We start from the raw sequence: 14,245 nt of genomic DNA on the forward strand, positions 1-14,245 counted from the left end.
CCTCGAGAGCCTTCGCTCTTCTCCACCACTTGGGGGCCCGCAATACTTCACCGTTTTTAAGTCCCTCACTCTTTCCGTCCCCAGCGTCCGAAGTATCGCAGAACGCCCGGCAGGAGTCGCTGCAACCCCCTCTGGTACCGCGGCCCCTCCCCTGGCCAACCGTCGATTGGGCCGGCGCGTGACGTCACGCCGTTTTAGCCAAACAAATGGGTTTCGGGGCGAGCGTTGGGTTCCGCCGCGCCGCGCTGGGCGCTCGGTCCGCCTCAGCGGTGGGGAGCGAGCCAGGCCTCCCGCCGCTGCTGCCGCCGCCGCCGCATCGGGGTGTGCAGCCCCGGCCGGGGCAGGAGCGCAGGTGGGTTGGGGCCGCGGTGGGGCGTGGCGTGAGGGCAGCGCGGTCGGGGTCCTGCGGCGGCGGCCACGGTGGCCGCTCCCCGCCCCCTCCCGCCGTCTGCCTGCGCTCCCGGGGCGCGGGGAGGGTGGGGGCGGGGGCGCCGCTCGCGGCGCGCTCGGCGCGTCTGGGACAGGGGTCCGGTGGCCCGCGCCTCCTCCGGGGCGGCCTCAGCCGGCGCACTGGCCAGGCGCGGAGCGCCCCCGCGGGCCACGGAAGGTCGAGCGGGCCGGGCCGGGTCCCCAGTCTGGGCTGAAGCTAAGGAGATCACGGATAGGCCGTGAGGAGGCACTGGACCGGCTCTCTCAACCTCCGTGACCCGCGGCCGGCGAGGAAGTCGGACTCTGGGTGGGGTCGCCTCGCCTGGTCGCGCCCGCCTGGGCTCGGCCACCGTGTCCTTTCCGCCCCAGCACAGGTGAGCTGACGCCTGCCCTTAAGCTTTCTCGGGGGCTGGCCAGGACAGGGGATCGGAAGCTTCTCTCGCCTCGGGGCAGGCGCAAGTCGACTGCGGTCGGCCCCAGTCAGCGATGAGGTCATAGTGCTCTGGGTCCTCGTGTCTGTGACGTCAGGGGTTTCCAAGAGATGGGCTGTGATGTCACAGCAGGCCCCCGGCTAGGACCTTGGCGCGCGGAAGGGCGGGGAAGACCGGGAGGGGAGAAAAAGGAAGTTCAGTCTTCTGCCGACGACTGGAATCACAGCGGATTTGAATCGAAAGCGGTTCAGTACCAGCATTTTACAGTTGTAATAGTTGTCAAGTTCTTTAACATTTCAAGCAAGCATTGTTAGTACAGTTCAATATAAGACTTTTGATTTAGAAAAATCTAAGTCTGGAGGTTTGGGGGGGGGATTGAGTGTTTAATGTAAATGCCTTTCAGGAAGGTGAACTCCTAGTTTGATGTTTTTTTTTTTTTTTTTTTAAGATTTTATTTATTCGACAGAGAGAGAGACAGCCAGCGAGAGAGGGAACACAAGCAGGGGGAGTGGGAGAGGAAGAAGCAGGCTCCTAGCGGAGGAGCCTGATGTGGGGCTCGATCCCATAACGCCGGGATCACGCCCTGAGCCGAAGGCAGACGCTTAACCGCTGTGCCACCCAGGAGCCCCTAGTTTGATGGTTTGTGATTGCAATTGCTGAAGAAATAGAACCGGTTAGAGTACTGATAATTCAATTTCTTACTCTTTTTTGCTACACAGTCTTGAAATTATATACGGTATTTGCTTGTTTGCATTTTTGTTAGAGAGTGGCTAGGAAGAGGGAGAGCAGATCATGAACTTTTTCTGTTGTGGAGGGGCGGGAAGGGAGGTTTGAATTAATCCAACATTCTTTTTAAATAATAATTACCTGACGATTTAATTTATCTAGGTTGTCTTTGTCCTGCGCTATCATGGATAATTAAGGGTTTCCTATGGCTATAACTTATCAGCAAGCCGTTTTCTTGCTTTCCTACTAAGACTGGGTTATGACAATAACATATCCCAAGACGACTTGTCTGGACAAGTAAGAAATTTTGTGTGTATTGCTTTCAAATATGAAACTGACAGAATTTCATTTAAGTGCCTTGTCTCTGAATACTGTTTTTCTTCCAGAGCTTTCAAACGAGATCAGGCCAGACCAGAAAATAAGCTAGTCACTTGCCATTACTGACCCTTTTCAGGTATTTCAGCATATCGATATAATTTCTTCCTCTCTATAGGATCATTTAAATAGAATCTAGTTTGAAAGGTAGCTGCCTTAAAATTAAAGCGTTATTACAATTTAGGGTTTTCAGCGGATGCTTGGGTAGAACTCCTCAGTCCTTCCTTATTGACCTTGATTTGTAATGGTAGTTTTTTGTTGTTAATACTTACTGTTCTCCATTTGCTCTTTAAGAGTGATTGATAAGGGATTGTCTCTCTGGATTTTACACCAACATGCTGGTGGAAGTTATGCTGTGTACATTAACACAGGAAATGAAAGCAAAAATTACCCTCATTAAATACTGTTGGATTTGACTGAAGTTCACAAAAGGAGGCTTTCTTGTAAATCTCATTTTGATCCTCACTCGCCATACCTTGGAAATTTGACAGCATTGTGTGTACTACTGAGAGTTATTTTTTTCTTTTAAGAAATTAGGAATTATATGTTAACAGTGTTGATCGAAGGCCCTGAAGACAAAATTTGAGCCTTTGGATCCTCAAGACTGATAGAGTTAAGGTGAAACTGCTGGTAGTGAGGGTGTTAACCTACTCTAAGATGAAAGGATCATGGCAAGATACTATGTAATGAAATTGAAGGAAGTTCAGAAGGACACTTTGCTTGTGTCTTTTTCCAAGTAACCTTTCTGGGGCAGGCTATGTAGCTCTGTGTAAATTAAGTGTACTTGTATATATGGGAAGGGATGAAAGTCAAGTTAAATGTAAATTGAAAGACATATAAATGATGATAATAAAATAGCCCCTCTCTGGCAGTGCTGTTTTCCCTCTATCGTATTTAGTAGTTATAACTTTTTTTTTCCTAATGGAAAATGAGATAATAGGTGGAGAATAATGTCTTTAGTGCATTCTGATGTGATCGTGGAGCAATGACAGGTATAAAAAAGCCAGCTTATGTATAGAGTTGTATAACTATTCTGAAACATTTTTGCAGCTTGTTTCTACCTTTGGCAGGATGTTTTTCTACCCAGGCCTTGAATTTGGGTCTAGGAAGTAGCTTTTACTTTTTATAAATGGGAATTTATTTGAAATCGGATTTATTATTTTAAAATGTTTTGTTATCTTACTCGGTTACTGCATTTGAAAGGACTAAGTCATTCATTCATTTGTGACTATGGCATCTTTTGGACAGGTAAAGCAAATATGAAGAATGAAAGTGCTGTACTTTGTGAATTTTCCAAATTCTTTGGATATGTTTATTGGATCAATTCTTTTAACACATAGAATTTAAATTCATATGCAAAATTCCTACTTTATTTTTTGAACTTAAATTTATGCTCAGTTTAGTTTGGACAGTTGTGATAATCTAGTAAGCCGTAATCTCGTTTTAATATTTGTTGGGGGAGGACATACTAATCATTAGAGACATCATTTAGTGTTACCTTCCAAAATTTGCAGCTGTTTAGAACCAGATACTTGAGGGACACTACTATGGTATAATGAATGCCTTCCTTGTTAAGTCATGTGTGACAAAGGCAAAATTCAGCAAGTGCATAATCTACAGTCCTTGGGAAGCAACAACAAGAAAGAGCAGATTAACTCCAAATGCATTTAGGTTATCTGGAAATTGAATTCCTGTCATTCTTTATCTTTGTATAATTTAACTTCTTTTTTGTTGACGTTTATGGTATTCTGAAGCTGATGTACTATATTATGTAGGACATTACTAATGGTTAAAATGTAGGTGTTTCTTAACATTAGCTGAGAGAGTTTATCAACCTACCATTTCCAACTCCCATCTTCTGGTTAGCTCTCCACAGAGGAGACTCCAGATCTTCTCCTTTTAAGTATTCAACTTCGGAATTTTAGCACATACATTTCCTACTGTCAGGACAATGTAGGTATAAATATGAAACTAATAAGCATTAATATGTGTGATTAAATATTATTATAAGGCATGGGTTTCATTCATCCAACAAACATTTTTTGAGTACCTCTATACCAAGTGTTCAGCCAGGGACTGTGACATGGAGATGAATTGTCCTTGCTGCAAGGATCCTTGACCTTTGTTTTAATATTCCCTTGCCATGGAGGGCCATGGGTTTGAGGAGCCAGAATTGGACCAAGAGGACGAACCATTTATGTGATGCCAAGATTGGCCAGAGGTCTCATCTTAAGGTCAGTTTAAGGAGGTATTTAGAAACTCAGGTGAAAAGAATGGGGAATGGATTATTATACAGGCAAAGGGTCTAGACTCCACAAATATTGATTATTCTAAAATGAATGGAGCTTAGTGAGTGAGCACTTTCTTTGAGTCAAGAACAAGAGCACAAGGCCAGAAATAGTCTGTGTAGGCAGTGTAAAATTAGAGCTAGAGCGAAGAGGTAGAATCCAGACATCCCACCCTGAGGCATGTATGTACGTTCTTTCTTCTCTAAGGCCGTTCCTTTTATTTTATTTTTTTTAAAGATTTTATTTATTTATTTATTCGACAGAGATAGAGACAGCCAGTGAGAGAGGGAACACAAGCAGGGGGAGTGGGAGAGGAAGAAGCAGGCTCATAGTGGAGGAGCCCGATGTGGGGCTCGATCCTATAATGCCAGGATCACGCCCTGAGGCGAAGGCAGACGCTTAACCGCTGTGCCACCCAGGTGCCCCTGTTCCTTTTATTTTTTAATTGTTTTCATTCCTTTTCTTGACAAACCTGCAAAATACGTGAGCCTCTCACAGCCTTCATTTCCACTTTATTTTTTTAAAGATCTTATTTATTAGAGCAAGCGAGAGAGCACAAGCAGGGGGAGTGGCAGGGGGAAAGGGAGAAGCAGGCTCCCCACTGAGCAGGGAGCCCCACGCAGGGCTTTATCCCAGGACCCTGGGATCATGACCTGAGCCGAAGGCAGACACTTAATGACTGAACCACCTAGGCGTCCCTTCCCTGACATTTTATTATGAAAAATTTTAACACAGAAAAGAATTGTTGCAAGAACTGTTTGTTGAACAATTGAATATATAAGTACCAACAAACCTAGATTCTGTAATTTGTAATTCGGACTTTGCCATATGTACTTACCTGTCCATCCATCCTACCCTCCTCTCTCTCCCTGTATCCTTTCATCAGTCCATCTTCTATTTAGTTGTATTTTTACCCCCAAATACTTCAGTGTGCCCATCATGAACTATTTGTTTACTTGTTTTTTGTTTTGTTTTTTTAAGGGAGAGAGAGTGCACAAGCTGGGGAGGGGGTTGCAGGCAGAGGAAGAGAGTGAGAATCTTAAGCCCCACACAGGGTTTGATCTCAGGACCCCAAGATCATGACCTAAGCTCAAATCAAGAGTCGGACACTTAACTGACTGAGCCACCCAGGTGCCCCAGTTTACTTGTTTTTAAGGTAAAATTTATATACAGTAAAATGTACAAATCTTATGTACCCTTAGTTTGAGTTCATACATCTTTGTAACCTATAACCCTGTCAAGATATTAAACATTACTATCACTAGAGAAAATTCCTTCATGTACCTTCCAAGTCAATTTGATTAACTTTTTAATCTGCAGTCTTCAGTTTCTTCTGAAACTACCTGTTCAAAGGTCCTAGTTTGTTAGCATATTTGAGTAGCATCGTGGTAGGTGTTCAGAATATAAAGAAATGAAGAACATAGCTTCTATTTTCTTTAAGCTTATAATTCATTTTGGGTTTTAGTTAGGTGTTGGTGTCTGAAAAGAGATAAGTAAATGTTATTTGAATTCAGAGGAGGCATCTGGGACTGCCAGAGAAAGCTTCCTAGGTATGGGTCTTGAATTGGGCCTCTATTTTAGAATCCAGGGAAGAGTTGAGTTTTGGTTTGTTTTTTATTTAAATAAACTGTATGATTTGAAGTTAGAAGTTATTATATTAAAGAACAGTAGTAGACAAGTGTGGTTGGGACCCAGTTTTGGAATGAGTATAAACATTTTATACCCAGTGATAATTTTTGAAGAAGGAAGTAATGTAAAAAAAACAAACAAACAAACAGATTAGGGGCGCCTGGGGGCTCACTTGGTTAAGTGTCTGCCTTCAGCTCAGGTCTGATCCCAGAATTCTGGGATCTAGTCCTGAGTAGGGCTCCCTGCTCAGTGGGGAGTCTCCTTCTCCCTCTGCCCTCCCCCCCCACACTCATGCGCCCTTTCTCTCTCTCTTTCTCAATTGAATAAATAAAAATCTTTTGAAAAACTGATTAAATTCTTATCTTGTTTGTTATCTCTGGTATTTAATTGTGTAGATGACTTCTTCATTTTTTTGAGTTCTCTCCTTTCTTGGTTCTTTGCCTATCTGGTTTCTCAGCTATGCTGGCATTTCTTTCTCTTCCAGATTTAAACTATTGAAAGCTTTGTCTTGACTCTTTATTGTGCTCTTTGTTATCTGACCCTTAGCTGTTAGGGCTTCTCAATTATAATTCTTTCCAGGTCATGGCTACATCTGTATTCTTTAGCTGTTAACCCTTGTTAGGTTTCTAACTGCTAATAGGATGCTGCTTTTTGTATGACCCTGTTTACTTTGTACTTGTTCAAGAGTCTGTAGCAAGAGCATTTAAATACTTGTAGCAAATAGGATTTAAGAAAGAAAGATGTACCTTTGGGCTGAGTGAACAGACTAGGTAGAGCTTGTAGGAATAAACCCCGGAATGACACTGCAGAATTTGCCTGCTAAGGGAGCTACTGCCATTGGGGACCATGTTGTTGAATCAGAAAGCTGCTGCCATCATACTTGACAGAAGTTTAACTTCCTACAAAAAAAAGGTGGTTTAACTTCCTTGGGCAGAACTATCATTACGTGTTATTTTTTTGCCCTGCATATCTTATGCAGGTATGTCTGCTTAGCTGCACTTAGGTCAAATGTGAAACCTTAGTTTCAAGGGCAACTGGAAAATGTAGTTTTTAGTTGTTCAGTCTCTATAAAACAGGAAGTCTATGTGAGAATGGATTGGAGTAAGTACCGAGTGACACTCAGTTTGTGAAAAACTAAACTCATTTTCCCCAGATTCCCTCAGTGTATTATAAAAGTCAAGTTTTTTATAATTTTGCTGTTTCTGTGCAAGACCATAGGTTTTGTCCTAGTTTCCTGAGATAGAAACTATTGAAATCAATTGTATCATTTCGATTTTTATATTCTGGGTATAACAGAAAACCAACTCAAATTTACTAGCTCACAATATTGGAAAGTCCAAAGGCAAAGCTTGGTACACTTGTACTATGTGATCAGAATCTCATCTTTCTTTCTTTTTCCTTTTTTTAATGAGCTCTGCTTCTGATGTGTCTGTCCCTTTGGGGTCCCAGGATGTTCGTCAGCAGCTCAGGCTCTAGGTCCTCATGCCCTCAGATCCAGACGGGAGGGATGAGTGCTTCAGAAGAAGCTGTAGGGCAGGGCTCTTGACCTTTGTTCCTTCCTCCACTCCTTCGGCAGTCTGAAGCCTGTAGGAGTCCTTTCCTCGGTTATTTATTTATTTTATTATTATTTTTTAAAAAACGGTTAAGAGTAACAGTATTCACCAGTGGCCCTCAAGGCTGGCCAACCTCATCCCACCTCGTGGAGGGGTGGGGCACCAGTGGCCTCCCACTCATCCTACACCTCTCATGTCCCTTCACCATGCCAGACTAGAGTCAAGCTCAACAGGGTCATCTTTCCATGTTCCCTTGGCTCTGGTTTTGCCGGATAGTAGGTTGGGACAGTGGAGATCTTATTCCTGTGCATCACTAATTAGATGACGAGGAATTTGGCTTCCTTAAGAGAGTCATAGTTACTCCCACGATTTACCCAGGCTTCATTGAATTTCTTCACTTTGACATTTAGAGCACTGACCAGAAATCATGTCAATACCCGCCAAGGGCCTTCGCAATTATTTTAAATAAAGTACATAGGTCTAGCAAAGAGCAGCTATATTAAAATACTGTTATTAAAATGTTTTTTAAAAATTGTAAGATAGTATGTGCTTCTTTGTTATAATAAGATTTAGTATGGTTCTAATAATTTCCGAGTAGTGGTGAATATTGTTACTATTTGTAGGTGTCTGCAACCAGTGATAATGTGATAGGAAACTATCTGTGACTTCTGCTGGTGATAAAGTGACTGGTATTACTAATATTGAGGTCTGTTGACTAGATTCACAAAAGAAGGACATGCTAAATTTCTTTTAAGTTCAGTGAAGTTAAAGATGTCTTTCACCCCCTCATCTGAGCTTATAGACACCCTGAGTTCTATACTTAAACGTTTTGGGGGATCTTTGCACTTCAGCTTAAGAAGTATAGGTAGGAGAGAGTCTCTCTTCCCAGGGGCCCCAGCAAATGTTTTGCGTATCTCATTGACTTTGGGTTAAATTGACATTTCTGAACCAATGAGTAAGGCCAGATAAGATTTGGTAACTGGTTTAGCCAGCCTGGGCCTACCCCTGGAGCTGAGGTTGGGGTCATTGCTACCTAAACAGCATGGTGGCTTAGCTTTTTTTTCCTGAGGGAAATTCGGGGGCTACTGGATGCTGAGCCCATCTACTAGCAAATAGTAGATGTCCATTATGCCATCCCCTCTCCTTTGCTTCCATAGTCGACCAGTCATTAAATTTTAGTGAATCTTTCAGTTGGATTTGTCTTTCCCTTGATCAGTGTCTCTGCTAATATCCTAAGCCTCCAGTATGGAGCATATGGGATGGTCCATTGGGTTGCAAAAAGAAAAGTATTAGAACTTCTAGTTATTTTTTACATCCTTTTAGTATTTATTTTTGTGTTTGTTTTACACGGTATATAAAATACAGAAGTTTGGTAGTACATGCATATATGTAAAATTTAGAAAAATATACATTTATGTTGGGTGCATGTTAAAATTCTTCAAATCATGGGAGTGGGAGTGTCAGAAAAGTTAAGCTAACCATAGAGCAGTGCTATTCAGTAGAAATATAATGTGAGCCATACGTAATTTAAAATTTTCTAGATTACCACATTAAAAATGGTGAAAAGAAACAGCTGAAAATAATTTTAATAATGTTATTTAACATAATAAATCCCAAACAGCATGATTTCAACACGTAGTCAATATAAAAAATTACTGAGATAGTTTACATGTAATATAAATGTAATATAGATGTAAATATCATCTCTGTTAAGACAAGTGATATTTCAGATGCTCAAAAACGAGATGTGGCTAGTGCCTTCTGTATTGGATAGCACAGAGTTAGACCAATGATCATTCTGGGTTTAGATTTCTGTAATTGTCGCTGTAGTTTTCATAAATCCGTTATTTACTCTCTTCAGTCTTTTTGTACACTTGTTGGGTTAATTGAACAAAAATCCCACTGGGATTTTACTTTCCTGAATCACATTTAAAAGTAGCTTTTAAGACTTTTCATAAGGTGGTTCATCCCATCTTTCTTCCTCCCATGTTTCTGGGCCTGCCTGCAACAAACCTGGGGTTCAGTTAGGTAGTTTCCCCAGCTGTGCCTTCCTTTTCCATTTCTGCAGATGTAATCATCCATTATGAGGAGCCTGTTCCCATAAAATCTCCTTGGACTCTCCAGTCCCTCTCTATAATCTATTTCCGGAGCTCCCACTGTGTATATTGAGTACTCAGCCTCACCTTAGCACTTCATCATTTACCATTGTTCATTGTTATTGTTTCATAAATGTTATTAGTCTTATCTCCCTTACTAAATGCTAAGCTTCATATCATATGTCTCCAAATTGTAGATACATAGTTAAAGGCTTAGCTTTTTCCCTCCTCGTCTTTTTTTTTAAGTTTATTTATTTATATCTCCACCCAATGTAGGGCTCGAGCCCATAACCCTGAGATCAAGAGTCGGATGTTCCTCTGAGCCAGCCAGGTGCCCCTTTTCCCCCTCATCTTTAAGGGGGGATTTAAATTTGTACCTTTAAATTTTTTGAAATTGTTTGCTTCTCTGCTGGTTAACTTGGACACCTTCTAGCAAATTCAGTTGTAGGAGTTTGTGTAATGAAGTATTCATTTGGTTCTTGAAAATGAAAGAATTTAATTTTGTTTATAAAGTAGTCTACTTGAAGCTGTAGGATCACTCTTAGTACTACAGTAGGGAATTATTGATTAGCTGGAGTTTCCGAAGATGAAATTTGGGTTTGATAAGGAAGTCTCAAAGGACACATTTGCTCTATTGTCCAGGAGCCAAGAGTGGCAAACTTGTTTCCTAAGTAGGCCAAGAGATTTTATTTCAAGTTCAGTCATCAGGATTATTCTCTGGAGGTTTGTGGTACTTTCTGCACACTAGTCACTTTAGCCCTAGGGGATAGGTTTCTCTAGTTCAGGCAGTAGTTGAAGAGCTCTACCGTCCATTACAATGTTTTAGCTCATTTGGAATACTACAAAAAGGATGACGAAAATGGATCCTGAAAAAAGTCTGAAGAAGATCATATATAGCTTTATGTTTTACGAATCCTATCTTTCATTTGATATTTTCTTTGCTGTGTTATATTTAACATGTTATATGGTTATCTTGGTAAAATAGCTATATACCAACATTTTTAACTTGTGGAATTTCAAGGCCTCCTTGTTTACTATTTACTAAAAAAAGTGCAGTATGGTTTAGATGCCAGGCATTATGTTAAGTGCATTAGTTAACGTCTGTCACTTTTTCTTTTAGCACTATTTTACAGATCTATATACTCTTTGGCAAATAGCAGTCTTTTTTAAAAAAGATTTTATTTATTTATTTATTTATTTATTTACCTATCTATCTACCTACCTACCTACCTTCCTACCTACCTGAGAGAGAGAGAGTACAAGCAGGGGAGCATCAGGCAGAGGGAGAAGCAGGCTCCCCACTGAGCAAGGAGCTTGGGATCAGGACCTGAGCCAAAGGCAGATGCTTAACCAGCTGACCCACCCAGGTGTCCCTGGCAAATAGCAGTCTTTAAGAATATATTCTTTTGTCTTATTATTTAACACCTTGTGGGTTTTCCTCTCTTTTTGGCAAATATCATTAAGTAAAATTGTTTTTGTTTGGGTATTTATTTATTAAAATATATTAACTTCTGGAAAGTTCACTTTTTTTTTTAATTAGCAAGAGGTTATAAGTTTTCTTCAAATTAAAACATAACTTTACATTCAAGTTGCATATATTTGTAAGACTGTAGTATAAAATATTTTTACACTTGAAAATTACGGTTATGAAACATTTTAGAGCTACTGATTTTTTAAAAAAATTGATGGTCTTGAAATTTAAGTGAAAACTTAAGCCATGTTAGTAACTGTTTTATATCTGAATTGAAAAAATGAATTATTTTCTCTCTTCTTTATTTGGTCTAGGTGCTTAGCTTTTGCATTACAGATTTTTTCGATAACCCAAAATATTATTGAGTACAGTACCAAAAAAATTAATGTGATTCTTACTGTAGTTTCTACCTTGTTTTGTGAATCTACCTTGTGTATCCTGTTTAAATTTTAATTATCCCCTTTTAGTAGAGAATGAGGAGTTGTAAAGCTTTTAAGAATTGTTGCATTATGAATATCTCGTGGATTTCCTCTTCTTTTAAGGGACAGAAAAACAAGGACAGCATGCTTCTTTAATAGATATAATTAATTTTGAAGATTAAAATCTGCTTGCCAATTCATGTTTTGGACTACTTAAATATGATTTTATGTTATTAAAGGTCTGTTTGGGTGCCCCCCCAGTGTTTCTAAGGATTTCTTTTACCGAACAATTGTTGCATTTTTCTCTTGTTTAAAGGCTGTAGTTTAAATACATGTTGCCTCTTGACCACAGTAATCTAATTCAGTGGGAATTCCTTTAAAAGTCTTAATTGGTTTCTTGTGTAAATCCCTTAAGGACTAGTCTGACAATTACTAATCTTTGTTTTCTGTAGCATCAGGTAAAAATTTGTAACATTGTTTATACTGAGAAAAAGTGCAAATTTTAGAAGTGTTGAGATAAGAAAACCAGGGAAGGTCAGTTTGATAAATTTCTCAGAAATCCTCATTTTATTTCAATTTCTAATCTGATTCACAGACTTTCACAGTTACTATTTGTAACTCTTCATAATCTATACTTGCCTAACAAGAAAGAACCTTTTGTATGATTGTTTCAGTTAATCAGAGAAAAACCCTGTTGGCCTTTTTGATTTTGTTAGCTGCCTTTGTTTGTTCTTACTGAAAGGAAATAATGAGAAATTAAAAGATAAATAATATATTTCCAGCAGTAGAATGATCCCAGTGCCTCTCCTTTGGATTAAAATGTTTTCTTGCCTTTTTTCCTCGAAAGAAGAGTTCTCAGTACTCGCCTTGCGTTTTTCCTCCTTGCAACATATTCTTTTGTCATTTTTGTGTCTAGTGGTTTTCTGGGTAATTAGTCCAATATGAGATCATGTTGAAACTAAAGTCAATATAAGTCTTCAAATCATTAAAATCTGCATATACCAAAATTTCAGAACATTTAAATGGAATATTTAATAGGATTAAAGAGCATTTATTTTTTGGATAGGTAATGTGTTCACATGGTCAAAATACCAAAAGGTGCAAAAAATGAGTTTTTGTCTCTCTTCTCTCTGTTGGGCACACTTTTCCCCTCACTGGAGGCAACAATTCTATTTGCCCTACCTTTTAAAAAAACATAAGTGGTAGTAGATTCTACATACTATTATCTTGCCTTTTTCACTTGATTTTTGTCCTTTACATATTGTAATATGAAGAGTGTATTAGTGATAGAAAATCTAAACTAATAGTGGGTTAAACAACAAAATACTTCTCTTACAAAAGTTCAGATATGTGGTCTAGGGCTGGTATAGCACTCATGGTATCTCTCTTGTTTTGAGGCATGATGAATACAGTAAAATGCACAGATATTAAGCAGACAGTTTGATGAGTTTTGACAATTGTATATAACAAACCCTGCAGTCGAGAGCCAGCCCTCTAGCCTATCTTCATTCCTTACCCCACCCCTTGGCTCTTTCCATACTATTACTGCTCCACTGTTTGTTGCCTGTGTCTTCATTGACCTAGCTGGATCTCCAGCTATTGGAGCCTCTTTCACACTGCAGGATGCAAGAAGGGGTAAAGGTTACGTGGCAGCCTTTTTATAGGAAGATTTTTAGAAGCTGCCATTTCACTACGTTTCCAGTCATGTTTCATTAGCCATACTCATAAATACAGGCATACCTTGTTTTATTGCATTTCACTTTATTGCGCTTTACAGATTTTGCGTTTTTTACAAAGTGAGTGTTTGTGGTAACCCTGTTGAGCAAGTCTGTCGGTGCCATTTTTCCAACAGCATTTGGTCAGTTTGTGTGTCTGTGTCACATTTTGGTAATTCTTCAATATTTCAGACTTTTTCATTATTCTCTTTGGGTGATTTGCAATGAGTGATCTTTGATTAATTGTTTTGGGGTGCCACAAACTGTGTCCATATAAGATGGTGAACTCAATAAATGTGTGTTCTGACTGTTCCACTGACCAGCTGTTCCTCTGTCTCTCCCACTTCTTGGGGGTCTCCTTATTGCCCGAGACACAATACACTGAAATTAGGCCAATTAATAAACCTACAGTGGCCTCTCAGTGTTCAAGTGAAAGGAAGAGTTGCACATCTATCACTTTGAAATCAAGGCTAGAAATGATTAAGCTTAGTGAAGAAGACACGTCCAAAGCTGAGACAGGCTGAAAGCTAGACCTCTTGTGCCGCATAGCCAAGCTATGAATACAAAAGACAAGTTCTTGAAGGAAATTGAAAGTGCTACTCCAGTGAATATACGAATGAAGAGAAAACAAAACAACCTTAATGCTGATATGAAGAAAGTTTTAGTGGTCTGGATAGGAGATCAAACCAACTACAACATTCCCTTAAGCCTAATCCAGAGCAAGGCCCTCACTCTCTTCAATTTTGTGAAGCCCGAAGGAGGTGAGGAAGCTGCAGAAGAAAAGCTTGAAACTAGCAGAGGTTGGTTTATGAGGTTTAAGAAGCCATCTCAATAACCTAAAAAGTGTAAAGTGAAGCAACACGTGTTGATGTAGAAGCTGCAGCCAGTACCCAGGTGATTAGTGAAGGTGGCTTACACTCAACAGCAGATTTTCAGTGTAAATAAAATAGCATTATATTGGAAGAAGATGCCTTGTAGGCTAGAGAGGAGAAGTCCATGCCTGGTTTCAAGTCTTTAAAGGACAGGTTGACTCTCTTGTTAAGGGGCTAATGCTAATGATGACTTTAAATTGAAGCCAATGCCTATTAACGATTCAAAAATCCCAAGGTCCTT

At 40.0% G+C, this 14,245-nt stretch overlaps 1 protein-coding gene across 3 annotated transcripts in view; it reads left to right on the top strand.

Annotated features, from left to right (window-relative positions):
• The first annotated feature begins 200 nt into the window (after window positions 1-200).
• The window catches only part of FBXO34 (F-box protein 34), an 83,015-nt gene continuing 68,970 nt past the window's right edge, over window positions 201-14,245 (top strand). Inside the window, exon 1 of one of the 3 annotated variants that reach the window (XM_040641860.1) lies at window positions 201-352. In XM_040641860.1, the coding sequence (XP_040497794.1) occupies window positions 207-352 (146 nt within the window). In that variant the 5' untranslated portion in view covers window positions 201-206. Of the gene's footprint in view, window positions 353-781; window positions 804-14,245 lie in introns of those variants that run through there. The other 2 variants (XM_040641861.1, XM_008701885.2) reach the window with 2 other exon arrangements.

Source organism: Ursus maritimus, unplaced genomic scaffold (genome assembly GCF_017311325.1).
Source record: "Ursus maritimus isolate PB19 unplaced genomic scaffold, ASM1731132v1 scaffold_25, whole genome shotgun sequence".
NCBI lineage: Eukaryota > Metazoa > Chordata > Mammalia > Carnivora > Ursidae > Ursus > Ursus maritimus.